Genomic DNA, 23,906 nt, shown 5'->3' with positions numbered 1-23,906 from the left:
TTGCAGAATTTCAAATAAACATCTACATGTCATCATTTGATTGGAGAACATAATGACAAGGATATAAGAAACTTGATCTATGTTTGTCCGTTGTTGAATCTAGAATTACTTGTTAGTGGTTTGTAGCAACTTAACTTTTGTTATGAGGGATTAAGGACTGAGTTGCTTTCCTTAAAGAGATAAATACATTTTGAACTCCCCTGTGAAATTAAATAGCAAATTTATATTCACTCCATTCTTCCTACCAAATTTCTGCATCAGTTCACTTTAATGCCAAAAGTTCACCCATGCACCTGGATACAGAAACACTTTTTGCCCAACTTCATTTTACTGCCCTGCCTCCACCAGTCATTGGAGCATCGGCAACCATAGCCACTACATTGACTTTAAGCTCTATCCATTTTCAAGTAGAAAAGAGTCATTACTTGCTAAGCTCCAGAATACTCAATCGAAGATCCAGAACAGTCAACCAAAGAGGGTGTGGGAAGGGGTGGGGTATCAAATCCTTAAAAATCGGTGTTACAGGCTTACAGCTTAAGCTTGTCTTAAAACTAATCAATTTATACAATGGTTAGTGGCTTAGCGCTGTTCGACAAGGAAACTATCAATGTGTCCATGTTAGGTGCCAATTTCACGAGCTGGCTTCGAGGGCCAGTACCTCCAGAAGCTAAAGGGAAGAAAGAAATTGCAAATTGTAAGTAAAGTATATTTTTCATTGTGCTTGATTGATTATTTACATTGATATATATAGGATCCTCCTTCTAACAGAATTTGGATTCATTTGCCTACGGGAATATCCTTCCTAATGGAATTTGTTATTCTTGTCCTACTATAGGAGACAAGCACAATCAAGCTAGATACGTTTTAGTGCTGAGCTGATGCTGCTGATTTTGCCTTGCCCATCCTACCCTCAGGCGTAATCCTTCATGTATGAGGGCCTTGTTACTCTTCTCTTGGGTTTGTTTGCTATTGGTACCCTCTGTCCTTCCCTGTTTATGTTTTCTGTTGCTTGGGCTTTGTTGATGTTGTTTGCTGCTCCCTGTGTTGTGTTCCCTGCTTCTACTTCCCTATCAGTCCACTTCATTCAGAATATAAACTTTAAAAACCTATATTCACAAGAATACAAAAGTTATTTGAATTTTTTTAGCTCATTACAAAAGTCTACATTGCAAAAGCAAAGTTTAAAGCTGTGTACCTGAGCATACTTGCAATAGAGATGCACCCACCTTCTGGATGGCACTTTCAGCTTTTTTAATTTCATCCTATCCAAATTCATCATGTAAGAAATAGATGGTTCACAACTTCAAAAGTTCAAATCCATGGGACATGAATAGAAAAGCCACACCATAATTCAGCTTGATTTGAAATATACTTATTAAAAAAAATGGATTCAATTTAGATTACTAAAGAGTTTGACCACCAAAACCACTATGCAAGAAGTCTAACTTCTTTAATGAAGTGCCAACTACCAACACATTATTAAATGACAGTGAAAAAACTTTGTATTGGCAGTAAATCATATTTAAACTCGGAATATAAGCACAATTGACAATTAATTTATTTATATAGTCAGTAAAATGAGGGCGAGCCCTGGTGCAGCGGTAAAGTTGTGCCTTGTTGACTTGTTGGTCATGGGTTCGAATCCGGAAACAGCCTCTTTGCATATGCAAGGATAAGGCTGCCTACAACATCCCTCCCCCATACCTTCGAATAACGAAGAGCCTCCGGGCAATGGGGTACGAAGTTTTTTTTATATAGTCAGTAAAATGAAGTCTTTTTATTAACTTCCAAGTGTACAGACACAAAAGTCACTTTTCAGTGTAGTTGCAATGAATGGTTGAGTTGAACGTGTGTTTTATTTAGGGAAAGAGGAAAGAAAAACAAATTCAATAGACTAAACAAATTATTTTAGGGGATAAAAATAGCCTCCACTTTCTCTTTTTTCAATAATATATTCCAGGCAAACTATTTACGAGAATTTGATAAAATTTGCTGAAATCTTAGTAATTGAAAACTCTCACTGTAACTATTAGCACATACGCATCCTTTAAAGGCATTTTACCAAATCAGCACTACACCATGAAAATGAACTCAAACTAGAGGAGCAAGCTTCTCAATTTATGGGCATGATCAATCAATACCAATGAATTACAAGTATTATTAATATGAGTCTGCAAAATAAATTTCTAATAGCTGTTACATACCTCAGGATCATGACCCTTGGCAGCAATAAACAACCCACCAACACGAACCAAAGGAAGACAATATTCAGCTGGAAATGTGACAAGAAGCAAACACTAAAGCAGTAGCAAATCACGAAGTGTCAAAGCAAAGAAGAATTAAATCAGGAAATCGTCAATTTACCTAATATCCTCATCTCTGCAACCGCCCTGGCCACTGCTACATCAAATTGCTCTCTGAAGCAAGGATCCTGCCCTAAACTCTGCCCTATGCACAGGACAAGACATATTTTCAGGCAGTAGAAGGTATACGGGGATTGGCAGAAGTTGGTGATGCTAAAAGTAAAATAAAACATAACAGCAAGGCGAATGCCTTTGGAAATCGAAAGTGTTTCAGTTTAAGATACGCGCTCCCATGTTATTTCAGGAAAACTGTGTTTCAGGTTAATAATCTCCAGTGTTTGTTTTCATACATAACATGCAATGTAAAATCATGTTAAGTTGTTCTATCTTTTTTTTTTTTTTTCGTTTTTAACGACATCAAATATGAAAATTATCATGCAACACACTGAGGAAAACAATTCAAATTTGCATAAGAAAATGCACCTAGATTCTAGACTTTAACAAAAAACTCGGTTGGTTGAACATGGTACATGGGTTATTGTAAACCCCTTGTCCCAGTCTTCGTTTTAGACGGAAATGCTTGTTAAAAGAACAGGAGTGTATGCTACCTCTGCTCTTCCTCTTACAATTTGAATGTTTGAGGAACCGATAACACCGACAACGTGCTCCAAGAAGACGCACCGCTTGTTCATAGACTCCATCAGCGTTACATCCCACTCTATTCCATTGAACCACGAGTCACAACGAACTCCACCGAGGAATTAACACAAATTCAGATCGCAAATAAATCACATAAGAACTCACCAGGGCGTGTTATGGCCAAAACTATTCCGGGAAGGCCAGCGCCAGTTCCGACATCGACGAGACTCAGCTTATTGCACGAAGCGCCGCAGTGCGAGCGGAGTCTTCCACGTGTCTTTCCATCCCTTCATTCACCTCTCTAACTGCTGTAAGGTTCATGCGCAGCAATTGCAATTGTTATGTGTAACATGTCAAGGGAGAGTGTGCGTTTGTGTTGTGTTGTGTGAGTGGGAGAAACTGAATACCTTGTTCCATTGCAGAAGAGTTTCAACGTATAGATGAATCTGGTCTTTCTGGCGGGAGGTTAGGGTTCCGAAGTGGGAGAGAGTGGCAAGGGATTTGTGCTGACAGAGCGGTGGTGTTAATTTGAATTTCCGTGGCGTAAGGTGTTTGAAGAAAGTCCACCGAGAAAACTTTAAGTTACTAGTACTCGGCAGCATTTCCTCCCGCGCGCTTTACAACTTACGCTTAATTAGCTAGTTGCCTTCAGTGCCTTGGGTTCACATTGAAGTCAAAGGCCCAAACTCAATTTTCTGACCCATAAGGCCTTATAGCCCAGCGTAGGCTACCGTGAAATAGCAAGTAAGTTGTCCACCGGTGCAACACTAATTTTGTTGTTGAAAAGTCAATTTTATCCTTTAAAAAAAACTAATTCCCACCGTATGTAAGGCTTCAATTTCCCTCAACGATCAACATATCACTTTTGTGGTTTTGCCTTAATTAATTTACAATGTCACACTGAGAATGGAAAACCAAATTAATGGTGAAAGCGGAAAAACTTTCCCCTCACTATCTGTGGCCATAGATTGATTAGATTCCAATTTATTTAGTTTTATCATGTTTGCCAAAACAACACTCCGGGACTAGATTTGCGGAACTGCGGCGCGATAAGCTCTGTGGTACTCCAACTCTGGCAACGGTGAAAACGACACCGACGACTCACATTTTCTCATCAATCTCAGATCTGAAAAAGAAAAAAAAAACTCAGAGCTCGAATGGCGTCAATCGACTCCGACGACAGCCACACCGTGCTCCTCTCTGTGACGGGACTGAAGTCGGAGTCAGGTGTGAAGCTGCTGGCAGAGGCCGGTGGGAAAGTGGACTACCGAGCCCAAAGTTGCAGTGTCGCGAGGTGGGGTATGATGGGAGATTCTAGACGGTGGGGTGCGGTGGAAGATTCTGGATAGTGGATTAGTGGGGTGGGGTGGGATGGGATGGATGAAGAGGATAAGCACAGAATTGTCTATTTGCTCATTTTTTTACTTATTAAAAAATTATTTAATTCCAATCTCAACCATTGAAATATTTTAATAATAAATCTAAGGGTTGACACTTAGGCTTCGTTTTGATTGGACTGAAAAATCAAAAGAAAGGAAAATAGAAGAAATAAAAAGTTAGATTCTATTTAATTTCTTTTATTTGTTTCTAGTGAAAAGGAGAGAGGAAAACTGGGCGGTGTGAGCCTCATCTTAAAAATTGTTTCCGCCCAAATAAAATAAAAAAAAGAGAAAAAACTCAAATTTATATGGGAGAAGACAAAAAAACCATCAATCTAATTATTCAATCTCTTTTATATTTTCTCTGTTATTTATTGTTGTTGCTTTTATGCGAGAGGCGCTTTTATTTATCTGTTTGAGGTATTTTTTTCTCTTCCTCTTACCTTTACTTTGCAATAATTTTTTTCCCTTTTTCGGATGTTCTTCTCCTTCTTCAATTTCTCATTCTTTTCTTCACCTTTTATTTAACTTTTTTTTCCTTCTTCTTTTTGCTATTAATTTGTCGTGATGTTTCTTGTACTTTTTTTTTCTTTTTCATTATTTCATTACTTGCAATGTTTTCTAATTTACTATGAGGATCGTGAAGGTGTTCAAAGGGTTGTGTTGCTTGATTTTATAATTATTTCATGTTTTTCTAATTTTTATATTTAAGTTTATAACAATATAGTAATATATTCAAAATTTGTTAATTCATTTTTTTAACTTTGTAAATAATTTTGTTTAAGGGTATTCATGTCTTTTTATAAATTTCTAGTTTTCTTTCTTGTCATTTTTTATACAATATAATCTAACAAAGGAAAAGAAAACTTATTTTTTCTTTCTTTTGATTTTCTCTTATAACAAAATAAAAAAAATCACCTTATTTTTTATTTTTTTTTCTTTTCTTTCTTTTTATTTTTTTAAAACCAAACAAAGAGTTAAGTTGCTATTTCACCTTAGACACCTCCCTTACAGCCATGAAGATGATGAAGATCACAAAAACTGAGAAGTAGAGTTCGGTACAAAGAAAACTTAAATTCTTTTTTCAAAATTTGAAGTTGAGAAAGTTTGTTTTTTTATATTTGGTTCATTATAAAACATATTCTCAGAAAATATTGATTTTTTAAATATTTTTAATTATATTGTCAGAAAACTTTTGAGTTGTAAAAATGTCACATTATCCTTATTTTTATAGGAAACGAACTAGAATATTGGTTCTCTCCCTAACTATTTCCATCTAACTGTTAGATATTAGATGCTCATCTTTCTTACATTCATTAAAAACAAAAGTACGTGTTTGATAAATGAGTAACATTTCATTAATTTTTAACATTTTTAAATTTTCATTAATTTGTTGTATTTGGATCCTTTTCTTTTTCTTTTTATATTCGATCTTTATACTTTAATAGAAATTTTCAATTATTATTATCTTCTTTGATAAAACAATGTTACTTTGATAAAAATCTTCTTATAATATATTGTTCTGTCTATTTTAAATATCGTACTATCTGTTTTTTTATACAATAGTGTCCCAAAATTGTAGTAATTGTTCTATCCCAATCTTGAGAAATGGAATATTTGCAAGATTAGCTGAAATTTCAGTTGAAGTCTTCAAAATATCCTTCATGTCAAGTCCATGTATATGATCACCTGCAACTGCAAGGACTCAAATACAACATCTAAATCAATGACCATGAGGTGAACAAAAGTAAAATGGAATGACATAAGTGCACCTTACTTACGTTTCCCGTATATTGTATAAGTCTTATATATTGTTGGCCGAATTCGGTATTATGGGGTGTCACTGTCATTTACGTGAATGCACAGGTAATTAATATAATACTTGTGCAGACCCTACGCTTTCACCATGCTCTTTAATTTCGATATCATAAAAGTTATCCCTCATTTGTATACTTTAATTTAATTTTATTTTTAATCAATGACTAACTTGATTTTTTATCAGAGTGACATGGGTGTATTAAATGTTAGTCATGTAGCACTGCTTTGTGGAATGATGCTCGATCGATTAATTATTAGGATTTGGACTGGGTTGATTTCCTTATTTATGCGTAGGCCAACAGGGACGAATTTACCTTAATTAGAGGGTTTTGGGGAAGTTGCCCCGCAAGATTTTTATTTTTTCTTAATATAAAATGAATGTATAGAGTTATAAGTTATCTTCACAATTTAAAATATAGTTATAAAAATATAATAAGTGTATTGCCCCACTAATTTATAAACATGAGAATTGCCTTCAGAACTTAAAACTTTTGCATCCGTTATTACAAGCCAGCAACATATTTGCTTTGTGACGTATGTATACGTCTTTCACCGGGGGATCATTTTATTACATGTATATAATGGTGGGCTTATTTGAATAAATTTATCATTAAAGTAAGTAAGATTATATCTACAATTTTTGGTTCGTACAAATATACTAGATTTAATATGTCTTTTTATCGAAGTATTTTATATAAAAAAAATCCTTCATAATTTTTATAAATATTCTGAAAACAACAATTATTTTCTCTAAGATAATTTTTTTCAGATATATAATTTAAAATGCACCATTTTCTTAATCTGCTAAAATTTAAACAAATATAATCTTAATTACTTATCATTTTAATTACTTTTTATAATTCGTAGTAGAAAATTTACTAATATAATGATTATTAACCCTACAGGTTTGACTACTTAAAAATCATAGAAAGTAGTTTTTTTCGTACTATCCTAATATTCATGAAATTATACAGTCTCGGGTTTAAAAACATTAGGTGGACAAAGGGACACATGGCGCACTGTGCCCTTTATATCTTTGGGCTCAGACTATGTTTTGTGCCAAAAAGATTTGAATCTCTGAAAAAGAATTCCACTTTTATTCGAGAGTTTCACTTTTCCATCAAACTAATTTGGTTGCCACATTTTCCTCCATTCATGAGAGGAGAAAGTGGAAGAAAAGGCTGGCTAATGCGTGACTTTATCTGAGTCAAACATAAAGTCATAAGCGAAGGGTTTAGATAGGTTATTTTCCAAAACTACTTTTGTCCTCTGTATATGCTCAAAACAGCAAGCAAACAAACACACAAGACTTCATAGAACCGCAAGACCCTCCTCTTCAAGCCAATTCACAATCAACATTGGAGTGGAAAAATAAAGAAATTAGTTATTAAGATTCTAGAATAAGACCAACGGAGATAAATTATCTTAATTGTTCTTATTTGGCCAATTTTGTGAAAATGGGACCCATAAAAGAAAATTAGATAGTAAATATAGGTTTTGAGGTAATACAGAGGAGGAATTTTTTGTTAGATTAAGTGTATGATTGATTTGCAAATGAAATTACTTATGATGCGCGCGTGTTTTAATGTAATATAACGGACAAAAACAAAATAAATAAATAAATATGAATCTTGATTTTTTTACAAAAAGTATTTTTACTTCAAACATATTTTTTTAGCTAGCTAGCTAGAAAAAGTAAGCGTTGGGGGCGTGCGGCAAAAATGTTGAAAAGCAAGAAAGGAAGGGCAATATAAAAACAAAAAGAATTATGCAAAAGATGTTTTACACACATATATATCAGACTGTTGAGTAGTGCGAGAATCAAGAAGTATCATCAGACCAGGTATATGGTACTGGACAAACATTCAAAATATGCTTATCTGGGAATCTTTTTTCTCTATCTCTGTAAACAATGAATTATTGCTTTCAAGCCTCTCATAATGCTCCGGGAACATTATTGCGTTATGTGTACAGTAACTAACATTTTTGTCCCCATAAGTTCGCTTTTGCAGCAGGGCTACCATTACCTTCAGAAGGCCACATATTCTATTTCTATCTTAGCTTGTTCTTATTACTATGTGTCTAGCTTCCTCCTCTTAACATTTTTTTTACACTTATATTCTCTCTAGCTAACTCTGCCATAGTCAGTTCTTTTGATGACTTTGTCATTCTTTATTCCCATGGGTATATATGTCTCTCTGTTCTGCCAAATTCCATCTTTAACTAAACCCTATAAAGCACATATAAGCATATTTCAATATTCATCCACTTCATATACAGTCATAAACAGCCTTTTACTGTTTTTCAATATAATAATTGCCCATCATATAAAGAATCTTAAACCCCCAATTAATTAAATGTGAAACAGATTTCACTAATTCCGCTACCTGTCTAGACAAGCACAACTATATCCATAGGAATAATAATATTACTTGGACCCAATCATTCTGCACCTTTTCTGAACAGCACAATATTTTGCAATTAGGCTAGTAATTTTGTTCAACAAAATTGACCCCATCCCACATGTTCACTTATATCTGATTGGATGTCACACTCTGGACAGCAACAATAGTGGCAGGTGATAATTTCTCAATGGAAAATGAAATGGTCAGAATGAATGATTAAGAGATCATTATAATTCTTAAGTGTATAACTAGGGTTTTGATGTGGAAAGTTTATGTGTATCAAAAATATATTAAAGAGAAATTATTCCTTAAATAAATTTTCATACTTTCAAATATTAATTTCTGACTTTTTATTCAACACAGCCAAAAATAAAAATGAAATGGGGTCATGTTTCCTTTTCCTCGCGAACAAGAGCTGGAGGGCATAAAAAAGTTGGCAGCACGGTTTTCGTGATAATTCTTTTTCTTTATTTCTTTTCTATCTTCCAACAACAGAAAAAGGAGAGAGAATAGAATAGAGAGCTATCAATTAAGTAGCCTCTTTCTCTTTTCTCAGAGGGATGACACGAACTACCTTGGATTTTTCTTCAACCTTTCAACGCCCTCACCCAACAGCAATCATCATGCCCTCACCCTCCCTGCCCTTCTCTCTGACCGTCCATAACCATCATCATCATTACCCCCTCAAGGCTCCCATCCCTTATTCCTTTATCAGAAACATCATCATCATCATCCACCAACCTTTTGCTCCTCATGCTGCTGCTTCTGATGATGATCATCACCTTCACCATCACAAACACCACACTACAGCACAAGCCCAAGAAGAAGACGACGAAGAACACAGCCAAGGAAGATCCAAAGTTGCTGCTGCTTCGCTCATGCGCATGAGAAAAACCCTACTTTGGTATCTAGCTAGCTAGCTTCGGCAACTTACACACACACACACACACACACATATATTGAGTTGTGAGTTAAGGGTCTTGGCTCTTTTGCTACGAGGATCCCAACTACTCACACTCTTGGGGAATCAAGCGTCTCGGTCCGATCCATTTTCTGTTTTGTTTTTGCTACAAGTATATTAATTTCATGTTATAAACTAATTAAGTAGCCTTTTTTTTTTCTTTTCAATTTTATACCAATTTTTAGTTTCAAGGATTGTGTTAGTTTGCTTTACCACCGTCTTGCTTCTCTATTTCTAAGTGTGCAACTGTTCTTTGTGATTGATAAACTTGGTCTAGATCGAAATTTAAGGCTTGGATGCGATATACATGTGCTTCAACTTTTTTTTCCCGCGAAAGATGTTAGTGTAGAAACTAATAAGGAGAACGGAATATTGTTATTCATTTATACTATTTAATGATTGTTGCGAGTAATAATGAATGGTTTTTCTTATGTACGAGCAATCATAGTTCCGAGAAGATTCAAGGAACACTTTGTTGTCACTGTATCCATATTATAGGTAAAATATTAATGATGCACCTATTTGCCGGGTCTAGCTAGGGTTTCCCAGAAATAGCATTTTTAATTTACACTAGTTAGTTTGTTTACTTCTTCCTTTTGTTATAGATTCTGAGTGATGATGTCTGGCAAAGAAAATATATGGATACACAGATGCAATATTATTGGTAGGAATTCATGGATGAAATTAAATTAAGATGAGCGAGTTACTTTTGTGGTTGTATAATTGAAACCAGTGTGCGTTACGTAACCAGGATTCAAGAGCAGAAAGTCTAAACTCTTGACAAGAACTCTTTTTCCATTGAATTTTCTACATCTTCTACTCCTTGCTTTGAATGTTCTTTGTCCGTGACTCCACACACACACACACACACACACACACACACACACACACACACACACACACACACACACACACACACACACACACACACACACACACACATATTCATCTATAACTTTATCCAACCTTGAGATATTTTTTTCCGGTTCTTGATGTGTTGTACATCTAGTTCTAGCTAGCAATCACATCTTTGTAATTATGAACAACAACGAGCAAAAGATTTCTCTTCTTAGCATGTACGTATATATATGCATGCGAAAAATTATACAAAAATGCAATTCGTCAACGACGATACGCGTGCTTTGAAGGAGGTAAAGTTGTAAGAGTCATCGTTAACAAAGAAAGAAATAAAGCATATGAAATTAAGTGCATATATGCTTTTCTCATTATTTATTAGTTATAGTTACTAGTTAGAAATTTCTTACTCGTAAATTAAAATGCTGCATCTCTCATCAGTTTTACTTCATGACTCGTAATATATATTAATATCATTCTATATCAGTGTTTAACGCAGCGCTGCAGGTAGAAGGGTCGAAGCACACTTACCTTCAAAAGGTAATATATAATTTATAAAGTACCAAAATGGACCCAAAATGATAAAACATATGCCTATACATGAGATATTAATTATCGTTATTTACAATAGTATCTATTTTATATATATTGGAAAATTAGTACAACTGTTTGATGCAAAACAAAACATATGGTGGCACTGGCACCCATTTATGATTGAATGGATACTTCACCCTCCAGCCCTAACATATAGTGACCTACAATAACAACCAAGCAAGCTTCAAGGTTGCTCCCTCGTCCATTTTTATTAGCTGGAGAAAAAGATACTCCTGCCACCACATGCTTCGTCACTTGTGAAGGAAGAAATTATAGAATTACCATTAATTAAGTATATGTTGAATTTACTTACGGAATAAAAAGTGAGGATGAATTGCTAGGAGTTCAAGTTTAATTTGTGGCGTGCATAAATAAACTTCACTCTTAGAAAACTAATAGGCGAAATGATGATCATATTATTAAGGGTCAACGATTTTAATGCTTTACGATTTGAGTTTTAGTTTCTTTTGTTTTAATTTTAAAGTAAATAAATTCAATACATATTGAAGTGGAAATAATAAAATATTATAATTTACATGTTAAAGAATTGGAGCAATATTCCATTAATTTTATGATAGTCTAAAATAAAATCAAAAATGAAAAATGAGTTGAATTAATGTCTTATAAGGCTTGAACTTAACGTAGCTTTCAAATTTAATCTATGATACCAACTTTTTTAAGGTTTTCCTTTCTAGAATTCTGACATGGTCTAGAAGTCTGTTTAAAAATTTACCTTCTAAAAACATCTTTAAATTGATCAATAAACCTACTTTTAAATATATTAATTAACGATTCTAATAACTTGTATGTTGGCTAGTGGACTTATGCTTTGAACCAACAAGGATGCAATTCTGCAAAGAAAGTATAATAAAAATTTAATAATAATAATATTTTTTATATCTGAACCTTTTTCATTGAATTAGAATTTTTTTTTAATTAGGGACATTGAATTAGATTTTAAAATATTTTTAAACTAATTCATCTAATAAATAAGTCTAATCTGACTTAAACCTAATATGGATGAGTTATAACTTATAAGCCTATAACAAGCGATGCCACTTAATCTATTGTCATCTCTAAATAAAATATATTGTAAAATGTGAAAAGAAAATTGTTGACTTTGTTTTCCAAAAATATTCAAATCTTACTTCTTCCAATTGAATAAAGTTAAGTTTTCTTTTCTAAATATAATATTTTTATCTCTAGCTAAATAAAATATATTATTGTAAAATGTGAAAAGAAAATTGTTAATATTGTTCTTCAAAAATATTCAAATATGCTTACTTCTTCCAATTAAATAAATTTAAATTTTCTTTTCTAAATATAATAGTTTTCTTTTATTTTTCCTTTTTAAATTAAATTAAAGGTGAAAAAAGAAATCAATTCCTAGCGAAAAAAGTCGAGCCGCGACAACATACACTAATTTTGAGGAATTCTTATATGCTCATAAAGCAAGAAAGACATTCTATTTTTGTATCATCCAATTATATTACTTTAATAATTATATTAAAAATATTGTTAAAACACGAGACGAAATCAGTGAAGAATATCACTAGTTTATTAGTGTTGTGGCTGTGGGGATTTTTCTATCGATTCAATTGGCAGAACTTAGATGATAGTCAAATGTGAACCTCATCTTCCTCTTCCGGCTAAAAAAGCATATATTTATTGTGAATAAATGAAAAAAAAAGTATTCATTGTTAAATTCAATTGAAGTATCTCGTAAATTTCTCATCTTCGTTGTATTTTTTTGGTTTTAATTCTGAATCAAATGAAATGTTGAGATTAATTTAATTGTTTTTTAAACATTTTTTACGATTTAATAGAAAGATAAAAAGCTAGCTTGCACATCCCTGTATATTCTATTTACTCATCCTCCTTCAATTGGATTCGCATGGTATAGCTGGCATGTGGTGTAGCTGGTTTTGGTTGCAGTCTCAAACCTCTCAGTGTTCTCAAATAACAAATAACTACTAATTTATTTGCTGATACTATATATATATATATATTTGAGTCTTGCATGTGTGCGGGGGTTAATGGCACACTTTATTTATTTTTCTTTTGATGTTTTTTTTTAAATCAGCAAAAACATGTATTAAAATGAGTACAGGGGGTATCACAAACCCATAAACATAAAGTATCAGAAACATATCCCTGCGCAATTGAGCTATTGGTTACTTTATATTTAAACCTTGAATAACGAGTTTAAATAGCTAGTAACCATGGCATTCCAGCATGCAATTACAGGTTTACTTATTTCAATCCCACCAGACAAGCAGAATGTGCAGACATCCATTGGATGTAGGTGTAATTCCACCCCTTATCTAGATTCTTCAGCCATGCCCACAAAAAAACTTAACATCCTGCATAACCTTCTCTTTACCAAACATCAAATTATTGAAAACGCAATCATTCCTATTTCTCCAAATACACCACGTGATGCTACACCATATCACAGTCCATTGATCCTTTTTTAGATTTTCGAAACAACAGTAACAGTGTTGTATGACGCAAGGAATGAATCCAAGTAAATTATAATAATAAAATGTTGTACCTTTTATCTAAGTCGTGTATGGCCTTTTTTCATATCATAAAAACAATATTTCTCTGAAGGTAGGTAACCAAACAATAAGTTAAATATGTAAATTAATGATAATAATTCAAATTAAAGATATGTAAATTACTTGCTAGGCCCTAAAAGTAAAAATGGTGTATGTGCAAATGAAAAATGAGTGTAAATAGAATTTTTTATTTTATTTGAGACAAAGTGTGTAAATGTAAGAGGTGAATTGTGTTTGGAGTTTTTTATTTTCTATTCGATGTGGAGGTCTAGCTCCGACTAAGGCTTCATGCATTAAGAACGTGTTGCGTTGTTTGCGCGAGAGAAGAGGTGAATTGTGTTTGGAGTATTTGCGGGACTTGTCCGTTGATGAAGTTAAGGCTGAGCTGTCTCTTTTCAAAGGAATTGGTCCCAAAACAGTACTCTTCTTTTGTTTTCCTTGAGCAGTTTCTGGTTGGTTATTCACATTGCAGTAATTGACCTAGTAAGCTGCTCCCACTTTGCAGCTTAGTTAACAAGCCAAAGATATGGCGACTGATGAATAATAGTCTTGCATTTGGGTTTTTCCTCCTTGTCGAGGATTTGGTCTCATGGTACTATATTGCTTGTTTGGGATTGTTTATCACATGCCATTTTAGTCATCTGTATCTTATGTCATTGTCATTTCACTCATTTGTAAGGACTTGGCTCTTAGAATTGCTTTTTATAGCATCCTTGGAAATTGGATTAAGTGATATATGTGACTTTATCTTGTATATATTTTTGTAGATTGAGCCACTTGTGATAGCATTCATGTTTCCTGCCTGGCTATGTGTAAAATCTTTCTTGTGTTACTTCTTAACTTTCCATGTTTCCCTTTTCATTTTTCAGTATAACACAGATTATGAAAGTTGTTATCCTGAGTATCCGAGAGTCTTTAATTCTTTTTAAACGACATTCTTCTGATGTAGCTGCTAAGCTAATTCCTGGAGTCCTTGTGAAAATTGACCTCTGGCACATATTGTTGTTTCCCTCCCATTCAAATTTCTGTACCTGGTCTATTTTCAATTTTAATGCTTATTCGGTACTTTCACTACTTTGTCTGTTTCCCATTCAGAGGCAGCTATTATCCAAGATAATGACAACTGTGAGAAAATTATAAAACATTCATTGTAGTGGTTTGCTTTTATCAATGATGTTAGTTTTCTATTTTATTTTTTTAACTTACTTTAAGAGGCTCTACCTAGTGGAGCTCAAGTATGTCACAGTAACATTATTTTTTCCGGTGCATGCATTGTGACTATGTTTTAGCAGTAGGTAGTGTATGAAATCAATGGCAGAAAGATTGAGACTTGTTCGATAACATCAAACAGTTTAGACAATCAATCCTAGAGGCCTCTCAGCACCCATGAATTCAATTGATTTGAGATGCTTCTGGAAAATGGGTTTATTGAGGGAAGTACAAACTTGATTTCTACGTTATGTGATTGCTACTAATGGTCAGGGCAATATATAGCTTATAGATTTCTCTTGTAAAAGATAGTGGATTCCCTCTTTCAGTTCCGGACTTGTCCAAGGGTGTAAAATAATAAGCTTTTCTGTCATCATATTTCTTATTTTATTGAAATAAGAAAAAATCCTCCCTTATTAGTTAATAGGACATTATAATTTTTATGAGAAGGAGGACAATTTTCAGATTGAATTAAGGAAAGACTTTTCCTGTTTCCCATTCTGTTATTGGGATATCATGGTGGTACATTGGCATTCAGTTCCTTTACTTGTATGTAGGCTGTTTTCTCCTTGCAGTGGATTAAGTATGATTCATGTTATTCGTTGCATAATTGATTATGTGAATAATACATCAATGATGATTGTATTTTATTGCATCGTGTCAAAATCTGTAACACTCTATAATCTAATCCTAAAACTCAACTGAACACAAATCTGTATGTCATTCCCCCTTTGTGCTGGTTTCTCTAAATTGCACTATTGATTATAGGTGGCTTGTGTGTTGATGTTCAATCTTCAGCAGGATGATTTTCCTGTGGACACTCACGTAAGCATGATTTCATTTTTTTACTGCATTTGACTCTGTTGGGCTATTTATAACACTTGAATATTTATGCAGATATTTGAGATTGCAAAAACCATGGGTTGGGTACCATCTGTTGCAGACAAAAATAAGTCATATATTCATCTAAACCAAAGGATACCAAATGAACTTAAGTTTGACCTGAATAGTCTTCTGTATACGAACGGGAAGCTTTGTCGCAAATGCTCCGGTAAAAAGGGTAACAAGCAAGGAAAGAAATGTGACGATAACTCCTGTCCTTTATTGAATTATGATAAAGAGTCAATTGAACTTTGAGCTGGGAAAGCAAATTATTTTCAATTATTTGATTCTCAAACTAAATGAAGTCAATATGGACTCTAATTTTGTAACTGTATAGAATAGAATACTAGTAGTATAGACTTAGGCTGTTAGGCAGTAGAACAATTTTGAGATTACATGAAAGTAAGGTCAACAATATTTGTGAGCTAGTGCATCAAGCACTTGCATGGTTTGAATTGTCTAAAAATTGCCCCTCTGTAATTTTGTAAAGGGCTCTTGCTCGAAATGGAACATTATGTTTATCTCTCTGTTAATGGACATTAAGTGTGTAGGATTTGCTTAATGGGCTGCGTTTGAGATGGTGCTGTTCCAAACTGGTCCATTGTGGACCGTGGTCCACTTAATGGACCTACGTTTATATCATCCATGAAAATAATATTAAACAATAAAATAATCTGTCTATCATGCATGAAAATAATATTAAAATAATAAAATCATCTTCGTTTTTTTTAATCATCCATGAATGACTTCTACATTTTATTATTATTTTAATATAACTGATTTATGAAATGTTTTTCAATTTTAAAAAAATTGAAGTAGTTATATTAGAAAAATAAACCTACTTTTTTTTGTTCCAGCTTGATTTATTTTAAAGTATAGTTCTGAGTTTAATGAATTGATATTAAATTTTGTATTAATTGAAAATTTTAGGACTAGATTAGCCGAATTTGAGTTTCTAAAAGTTAATAAATTTATATTTATTTCTTACAAAATAATCAATCAATGCAAAATTAATAAATTGTATATATAGGAGGATAAGATTCATTGAGATTTAAGATGAAAGAATAAATAGTTAAAATTTATATTTGATTTAAATATATTTTTTTTAATTATGTTTATTAATTTAAAATTCAATGATTATTAATTATACATGTGATGTCACAAGTGTCGTATTTTGGAAGAGAAGGCATGCGGAATACGGGAGTACTGAAAAAAAATTGCGAAGCATTGATCAGAGTCAGATCTTATCCGGTCCTCGTTCACTGCGAGAGCATAGCAGCATAATCCACTCCTTTTCTTTTCTTTCAAACCAAAGTCCGCAAAACATCGAAAATCCCATGTTTCCTCCTCGCTGCCATTACACAACATGTCTTCTACTCTTCCTCCTCGTACTCTCCGACTTCACCATTTCGGAATCACAATCCCCATGGGCCGCCAAGAAAAAACGCATGAGAGACAAAGTTCGCAATATGTACGTAAATTAATATTAAACCTTCTTCAAAGCTGTTCATTATTGTTTCCAATTTCGAAGTCTCTCACATTTCAATTTTCCTTCGATTTCGATTTATCCCTTTCTCAGCAATTTTTAGCTCGTGCATCTAAATTTCGGATTTCTTAGCATAATCCAAGGTGTATAAAACATAAACATATTGTTTGTTTTATATATTCTGCAACTTCAATTCTTGAATTATACTGATTATGAGTCATGTAGAAGATGCAATGAAGGTGGTAAGAATTGCCATAACCTTTGAAGTAGGCTTAGTAGTGTTTTCTTCCGTGGCATTTGGCAACATATACTTATTAATGTTGTTGGTTTATGGTACTCCTGTTTTGTAGGTTTTACCACGCATATGACAACTATATGACTCATGCATTTCCGGTCAGTTGATGTTGTTATTCATCATTTGTTATTTATTAAGGTACAATAGTGTGCAATGTTATGATTGGCATATTCTTGCAGCATGATGAGCTTAAGCCTATCTCTAAAACTTTCACCAACTCTCTAAGTGAGTTGGGAAATTTGAAGGTAATTGATATCTGTATTTAAGAACATCAGAAGAAAACTAATCAGAGAACCATGGAAGTAACTGTTTACTATTGCAGCTTGAACACTTGCCTCAAGACTACAATGGTTCTGCCCTCACACTTATTGAATCGCTGTCCAGGTACATGGGTCCTGTTACTACATGAGCTGTTAGTTTGTGTAATACTGTTTCTATTCAATTTGTTCCTTTTTGTGATGAGCACATCTTGTGTATCTTGTTGAGCTGGAAACTGATACATATTGTTCTTTTGCCTTTAGTCTTGTTATTATGGGAAATAATACTGAATTCGAGAGGGCAGTGCTCTGGCTTTCGGAAAATCTGACATTTGATGTTGATGCACGCATAAATCTTTTTGAGGTAAATATTGGATTTGGTTGAAATTATTGAGTCTAGAGATTTGAGTAACATGATGTCAGATTGCTCAAGATTTGGAAAGGCGGTTGCTTTTATTTGCTTCTTAATGATATTGAAAAATATTTATTTGAATTCTGAAGCACAATGATGCGTTTTCCTTATCACTTGATTGTAATCATTCAGTGCAACATAAGAGTTCTTGGAGGACTTGTCTCTGCTCATTTACTTGCATCTGATTCTTCAAAGAAGTTGTTTCAAGGAGCTTACAAGAATCAGCTGCTAGCTCTTGCTGAAGATTTAGGGAAACGCTTTCTACCAGCTTTCGATACACCTACTGGATTGCCGTATGCATGGATTAACTTAAAGGTACTACATAGAGCATTCAAAGTCTGACATTCTGTAATTTTTTCATTTAGAGGTCAAGACGTTACAATTTATTTTCATTTAATTTGGTTGTGAGCATTTGAATGTTTAAAGATGCATATGGTAATAATACTCCTGTACTGCCAAATCAACAAGCTAACCCATCATTGGGTTCAAAATTAACCAGTTTGGGGGCTATGAATTTTTAGGTTCATCAGCCCATCCATGCTTGTCACCCCTCTCCATTGGCCTCTACAATGTTCTGGCATGAAACTGTCACCAGTCCGCCTTTTCAGTAAATTCCTCCCTCCACACAGATCAGCTTGTCTTCAGTATTCTGGTCTACCACAACCCATTGTGGTGTGTTGGTTCCACCACTCTAAGGGACTGTTTGACCTCGTCTCTGTTGTGTGTGGCAATCTTTGGCTCTGTTTCTGTCCATTTGGCCCTGGTGTTGTGTGGGTTATTCCCTTTCGCCCTTATTTGTTTCCCTTCCTGTCTGTTTGGCTCTGTTTGTTTTTGTTTATATTCCTGCATGAATTGTCATATTCTCTTTGTGCCTATACCTGCATCTACTTGCCATGTTCATGACAATGTTTGACTGTAAAATTTTGGGCTGGTAGTAGCGCTGTTGATTGAAATGTTATGAGCCATTTTCAAGCCCATTCAAGACAGATCAAGTTTTTCCCATTCCGTACATGTTTTCCAAAGTTTTTGGATTTGCTGACTTCAGTTTGAGGTTATGTTGTTAAAGATTCCAAATCTGTTTTGATAAATTTGAAGTTTGGGCTGGGTGCATATGGTTGCGAATCCACTGTGAATATTTCATGTGATGTTTTCTCTCCTGTTATGCATCTTTCTAGCAATGTCTCTTCTAGTCCAACCATATCTTCTGATTGTGCATCAGTCCAGTCATTATTCTTTTGATGTTGTGTTTCCTTGGCAATGCTCGTTATGTTATCTCTTCAGCTATCTTGTTTATGGACTCTTATTTTTGAATTATTTTCCATGTTAAATGTGTTTATTTGTAACAAGATAAGAGCCTAGTAAGCTTCAGCTTCACTGAATATTATGAGTCTAAGTGTCTAACTATGTTAGGAATGTTATTAGTCTGGGCTTGTAATAGGTGTACTGCAAAATTACACGACCTAGACTTAGTATATTAGTACAAAAATCAGCATTAGGTTATATCTCTCTTTTCTCATTTCCATTGATTTTGAAGGAATAAAAACAATTAACATTTACAGTTATGTGCCAAATCACAAGCTAGGACCATGACATGTTGCAACTAAATGCCATATGAGATAGATACATACATACATACATATGCGACATCTACTTTAGCTTAAAAAGTATATCATAGATAAAAATAAATTTGATTGATAAAGTATTAAGTGTTTTTTAAATTGTATAGAATTTTGTAGACTTGATATACTTAATGAGAACTTTAAATCCAATGGTTGAATTGATGGAATTTAATGTTCACAAAAAGTTATTTAATGGAATAAGTTTGGCAAGATTTACTCTTGGAGCAAGTGAATCCCCCACCTATATATACATTGAATGATAAGATGTTAGTCTTTATATTTAAACCTTGTTGCTTCAGTTTTTTTGGCATACAAAATTTATAAATTATACTCTGTTGCATTTTCCTTAATTTTTTTGTACTCTTTTAGAATGATATATAACTCCGAACCAATGCAAAATATTCTGTGCACAGTATGGAGTAATGGAGAATGAGACTACAGAAACAAGCACTTCAGGGTGTGGTGAGAGGTCTAGCTTAGTGCTTTAAGACTAGGGTATAGTAAAATGATGTTTGGTTGCTTCTAATTTTCTATCTTTGTGCAGGTTCTCTGATTCTTGAAATGGGTGCTTTATCAAAAATGACTGGTGACCCCATATATGAATCAGTAGCTTTACGTGCTCTTCGCAAGCTATGGAGTATGCAGAGCTCATTAAAATTATTTGGAACCACGCTGGACGTGGCAACTGGGCAATGGATTGAATATTCTTCAGGAATTGGAGCTGGTAGGTTAGCTCTGACTCTGAAGTCTGAACTGGGATATTTTAATAGTTCAGTTCATTGGATAACATAACATATCATCTGTATGCTTATTGTCTGTTGAAAGTATTTGATTTTTTTGGTTACATCTAAACATACAAATGGTGATGGACTGGCCTTGATGTTTCTTATGTTGGATTTTTTCCTGGATTATTCTAGGTGTTGATTCCTTCTATGAATATCTACTTAAAGCCCATATCCTTTTTGGGAAGGAGGACTTTTGGAAAATGTTTCATTCTGCTTATGTTGCCGTGCAGAAATACTTCAGACATGGTCCTTGGTATCACACTAACTGCAAAAGTCGTTGCTTTTTTGTTATGCTGTCTATAGCAGTATATCTATACAGTACTTATAAGGTATTAATGGGAGAATGTGATCAACAGTTGTAACCTGGACTATTTGGGCTAATGCAGGTACCACGAAGCTGATATGAGGACAGGAAGAGCAACTTATTGGCAGCTTACAAGCCTTCAAGCATTTTGGCCTGGCCTACAGGCTAGTAGCTGGACTTTGAAATTTTACCTACTTTAAAATTAGGTTTGATACCTTTCCGAGTTTGTAATTTTGTATATATGACTTATGTAAACCAGGTTCTTATTGGGGATGTTATTGCTGCCAATTCATCTCACCGGGAGTTTTTCCATGTGTGGAAGAACTATGGAGTGCTACCAGAGAGGTATTTTCTGATTTTGCTAGTTTCTGATGACAGGTTTGTATTTTACCATCAACCTGTCATCAGGTTTTCGTTCTTACAGTACTATAACATATCACATTGAATCATAAATCCATGTAAAGGTATTTGCTGGATTATCAGATGCTTCACCCTACTGAAAAATATTACCCATTACGTCCTGAATTGGCTGAGTCAACATTCTACTTATATCAAGCTACTAAAGGTCTGATAGTTCTTCTATCTTTTTAAGTTTGTTGATATTGTGAGATTTGGTTCCACTTCTTCTAAAATAGCATACTCTTAAAAAGATTGGTGCACGTGTAAATATTTCGTTCAATGATAAAAAGGGTCTCAAACTCTAAATTTAACAAGATATGTATTAGCAAATAGTCAAATAATCTGGCAGCTTGGCTTGTTCAAGTTGTATTACATAGTACTTGACCTAGAATTTTAGTATAAAAATGATATTATATTAGTCTTTTCTATCAACACAACATCATAACATTTAACACTATCAATTATTCAGTTTTATTAGTGAAATATATTCTTTTTAAAATTTAATCTCTATAATGTAAATAGAGAGAATCGTATCTGACCAATGGTGATATAGTCACATCACTTCTTCACATCAACCTTTGTTAATTTCAGATCCATGGTATATTGAAGTCGGTGAATCAATAGTCAATTCCCTTAATTTATACACCAAAGTTGAAGGTGGGTTTGCAAGCATCAAGGATGTGACAACTATGCAGTTGGAAGATCATCAGCATAGTTTTTTTCTTGCTGAAACGTGAGACCTTCTTTTCTTTCCTTTTGTATCATGCAAAACTTATAAATTACAGAGAAAATTAAAAAAATGGGAAATTATCTCTCAATTAATTATTGGATTTGAGATTGAGTAGTAATCCTGTGTTTTCTTCAGGTGCAAATATTTATATCTTCTATTTGATGATTCATTTGTACATGAGAACAATTATGTATTTACCACCGAAGGTCATCCCCTTCCAGTACTAAGCACTTGGCATGAGGAGCTTCCAGAAGCTTATATTCCAACTAATTGGACTTTCGTGAAGGTATTTTTAGCAATTTACCGTAGTGATTGTAGATTTTTTTTATATAGATAAATGGAAAGTGTGTATAGATCCCCTAAACTTTTCCTCATTTTCAAAACGCCTCTATGAACCTTAAAAGTTGTCCCAATCCCTAAACCATAACGGTTACATCATTAGACTCTTCCATCCAGTGGCTGTTGGGTACTCTTTATTTTTTATTTTATCGATTAGGATAATTGTTAGATATTATTATCTTTTTCAATTTGGGATATCTTTGCGGTATTTTTAAAGAGCAGACCTGATTGGAATATTGTCATGAGAAATTATTTTCAGAAAGAACTTTGTTAGTCTAGGAGGAGATCTGTTAAGTATTGGTTCAAGTGTTTAGACCTGTGACTTGATCCTATATGAAGGTTCATAATAGAGACCAAGAAGGTTATTGGGGGAAATTATTATAAGGATTTCATAATGAATAGTATTTGAGATTAGTTTTCACCCTAGTCAAATGACATCATATGATTCTTATTGCCTTGCTAGTCTCACCTAGTGAGATAAAGATATTGTTGTTATTGTTGAACTCTTCCATTAGTAACTTTATGGCAGGTGGATTAAAGGATCTAATGATCTGTTAGTGTAACTGTTATAGTTTAGGGGCTAATTTAAACAATTTTAGAGGTCTTGATGCCATTTTGTAAATGGGTCTATGTTTTGGGGCTTTATATACAATTTTCCCTAAATAACACATTTTTTATTTCTATTTCCTCCTTTTCATTTGCATGTGATGTTGAAAGACACTTATATACTAGTATTTTCTAGATTTTTTTTTAGAAAAGAAAACTAGACTTTTCTTGTTAGTAGTGATATGTGGAAATTGGCTTCGACAAGTTGTGTGTTTCTCACACACACAAAACACTTAAAGATGCATATTTATCTTACTGTGCAGAGGCAACCAAGAGTTAATCGAATCAGTGCAATGTCTTTGCAAGTATGTCCTGCTATGAATTTGAAGTCAGGTCAACATATTGAGAGTGCTTGCCACATCCCCGATGCTCGTAGCAATTACAGGTGTTTGACTGATGAAGATTGTGGAGTTGATGCCACAACATGCAGAAGACGATCATGTAGCATGGCTGGTTATTGTGGGTTATGGCTCATTATATGATACCATGTTTACAGGAATATTTTTAGGAACAGAAAATACAAGTGAAAATTACATTATACAAAAATAAAATGCTATCTCAGCTTTGTCAACCATAATTAGCTCCCATCTAATATCACAGGATTAGAGTAAATTGGTAGGAACACATTTGACCAGTTTTGTTTAGAAGGTATTAGCTTTTATTCTGAGGCATGCTTTGACAGAAGTGAAGATGGGAGAAACACGAGTTCATTGTATTTTGCCATTACACATGCGTTAATTTGATACACTGAAAATTTGTATTTTTCCCCCTCATGCAGCTCTTATCCTTTGCATTTTAGATCAACTAGGCAACTAAGTCCATCTTGGTAAAAGAAAAGAATAAATCCAAGCTTGAATTAAATGACAAAATAAGTTTATAAAGAAAATGACTTTAAATTGAATAATATTTGTACATTTAGTTGTTCAGTAATGTACCTGAGTAGTTAAATTTCTTATACTTATGTTTGTTTTTTATGGATAAAAAATATGTGTATATGACGTAATATATATTTGGATTAAAGTTGAAAGAGTTTAAAAGTACTTTTATTATGCCATTTAACAGTTTTTT

At 33.6% G+C, this 23,906-nt stretch overlaps 2 protein-coding genes and 1 pseudogene across 3 annotated transcripts; 2 read left to right on the top strand and 1 right to left on the bottom strand.

Moving 5' to 3' along the window:
* Positions 1-668: 668 nt before the first annotated feature.
* LOC114392446 lies at positions 669-4,338 on the bottom strand (annotated as a pseudogene). Its single transcript, XR_003662299.1, has 6 exons — positions 3,108-4,338; positions 2,912-3,021; positions 2,365-2,443; positions 2,205-2,272; positions 1,196-1,262; positions 669-1,106 (listed from the first exon to the last, which is right to left on the bottom strand). The product of XR_003662299.1 is annotated as a ribosomal RNA small subunit methyltransferase G-like (transcript).
* Positions 4,339-13,176: 8,838 nt separating this feature from the next.
* LOC114393525 (putative DNA glycosylase At3g47830) lies at positions 13,177-16,151 on the top strand. The gene is made up of 4 exons (XM_028354879.1): positions 13,177-13,201; positions 13,737-13,933; positions 15,493-15,549; positions 15,622-16,151. Exons 1-4 carry the CDS (start codon positions 13,177-13,179, stop codon positions 15,859-15,861), a joined length of 519 nt encoding a protein of 172 aa, XP_028210680.1. The 3' UTR covers positions 15,862-16,151.
* Positions 16,152-16,791: 640 nt separating this feature from the next.
* Positions 16,792-23,611, top strand: LOC114393670 (alpha-mannosidase I MNS5-like). The gene is made up of 15 exons (XM_028355058.1): positions 16,792-17,077; positions 17,443-17,485; positions 17,567-17,632; positions 17,710-17,771; positions 17,909-18,008; positions 18,189-18,371; positions 20,089-20,137; positions 20,220-20,399; positions 20,593-20,713; positions 20,847-20,928; positions 21,024-21,109; positions 21,229-21,329; positions 21,755-21,896; positions 22,029-22,179; positions 23,102-23,611. Exons 1-15 carry the CDS (start codon positions 16,944-16,946, stop codon positions 23,318-23,320), a joined length of 1,719 nt encoding a protein of 572 aa, XP_028210859.1. The 5' UTR covers positions 16,792-16,943; the 3' UTR covers positions 23,321-23,611.
* The last annotated feature ends 295 nt before the right edge of the window (positions 23,612-23,906 follow it).

The sequence above is a fragment of the Glycine soja genome, chromosome 17, assembly GCF_004193775.1.
Source record: "Glycine soja cultivar W05 chromosome 17, ASM419377v2, whole genome shotgun sequence".
Classification (NCBI taxonomy): domain Eukaryota; kingdom Viridiplantae; phylum Streptophyta; class Magnoliopsida; order Fabales; family Fabaceae; genus Glycine; species Glycine soja.
This window is presented reverse-complemented; position numbering and strand designations above follow the sequence as displayed.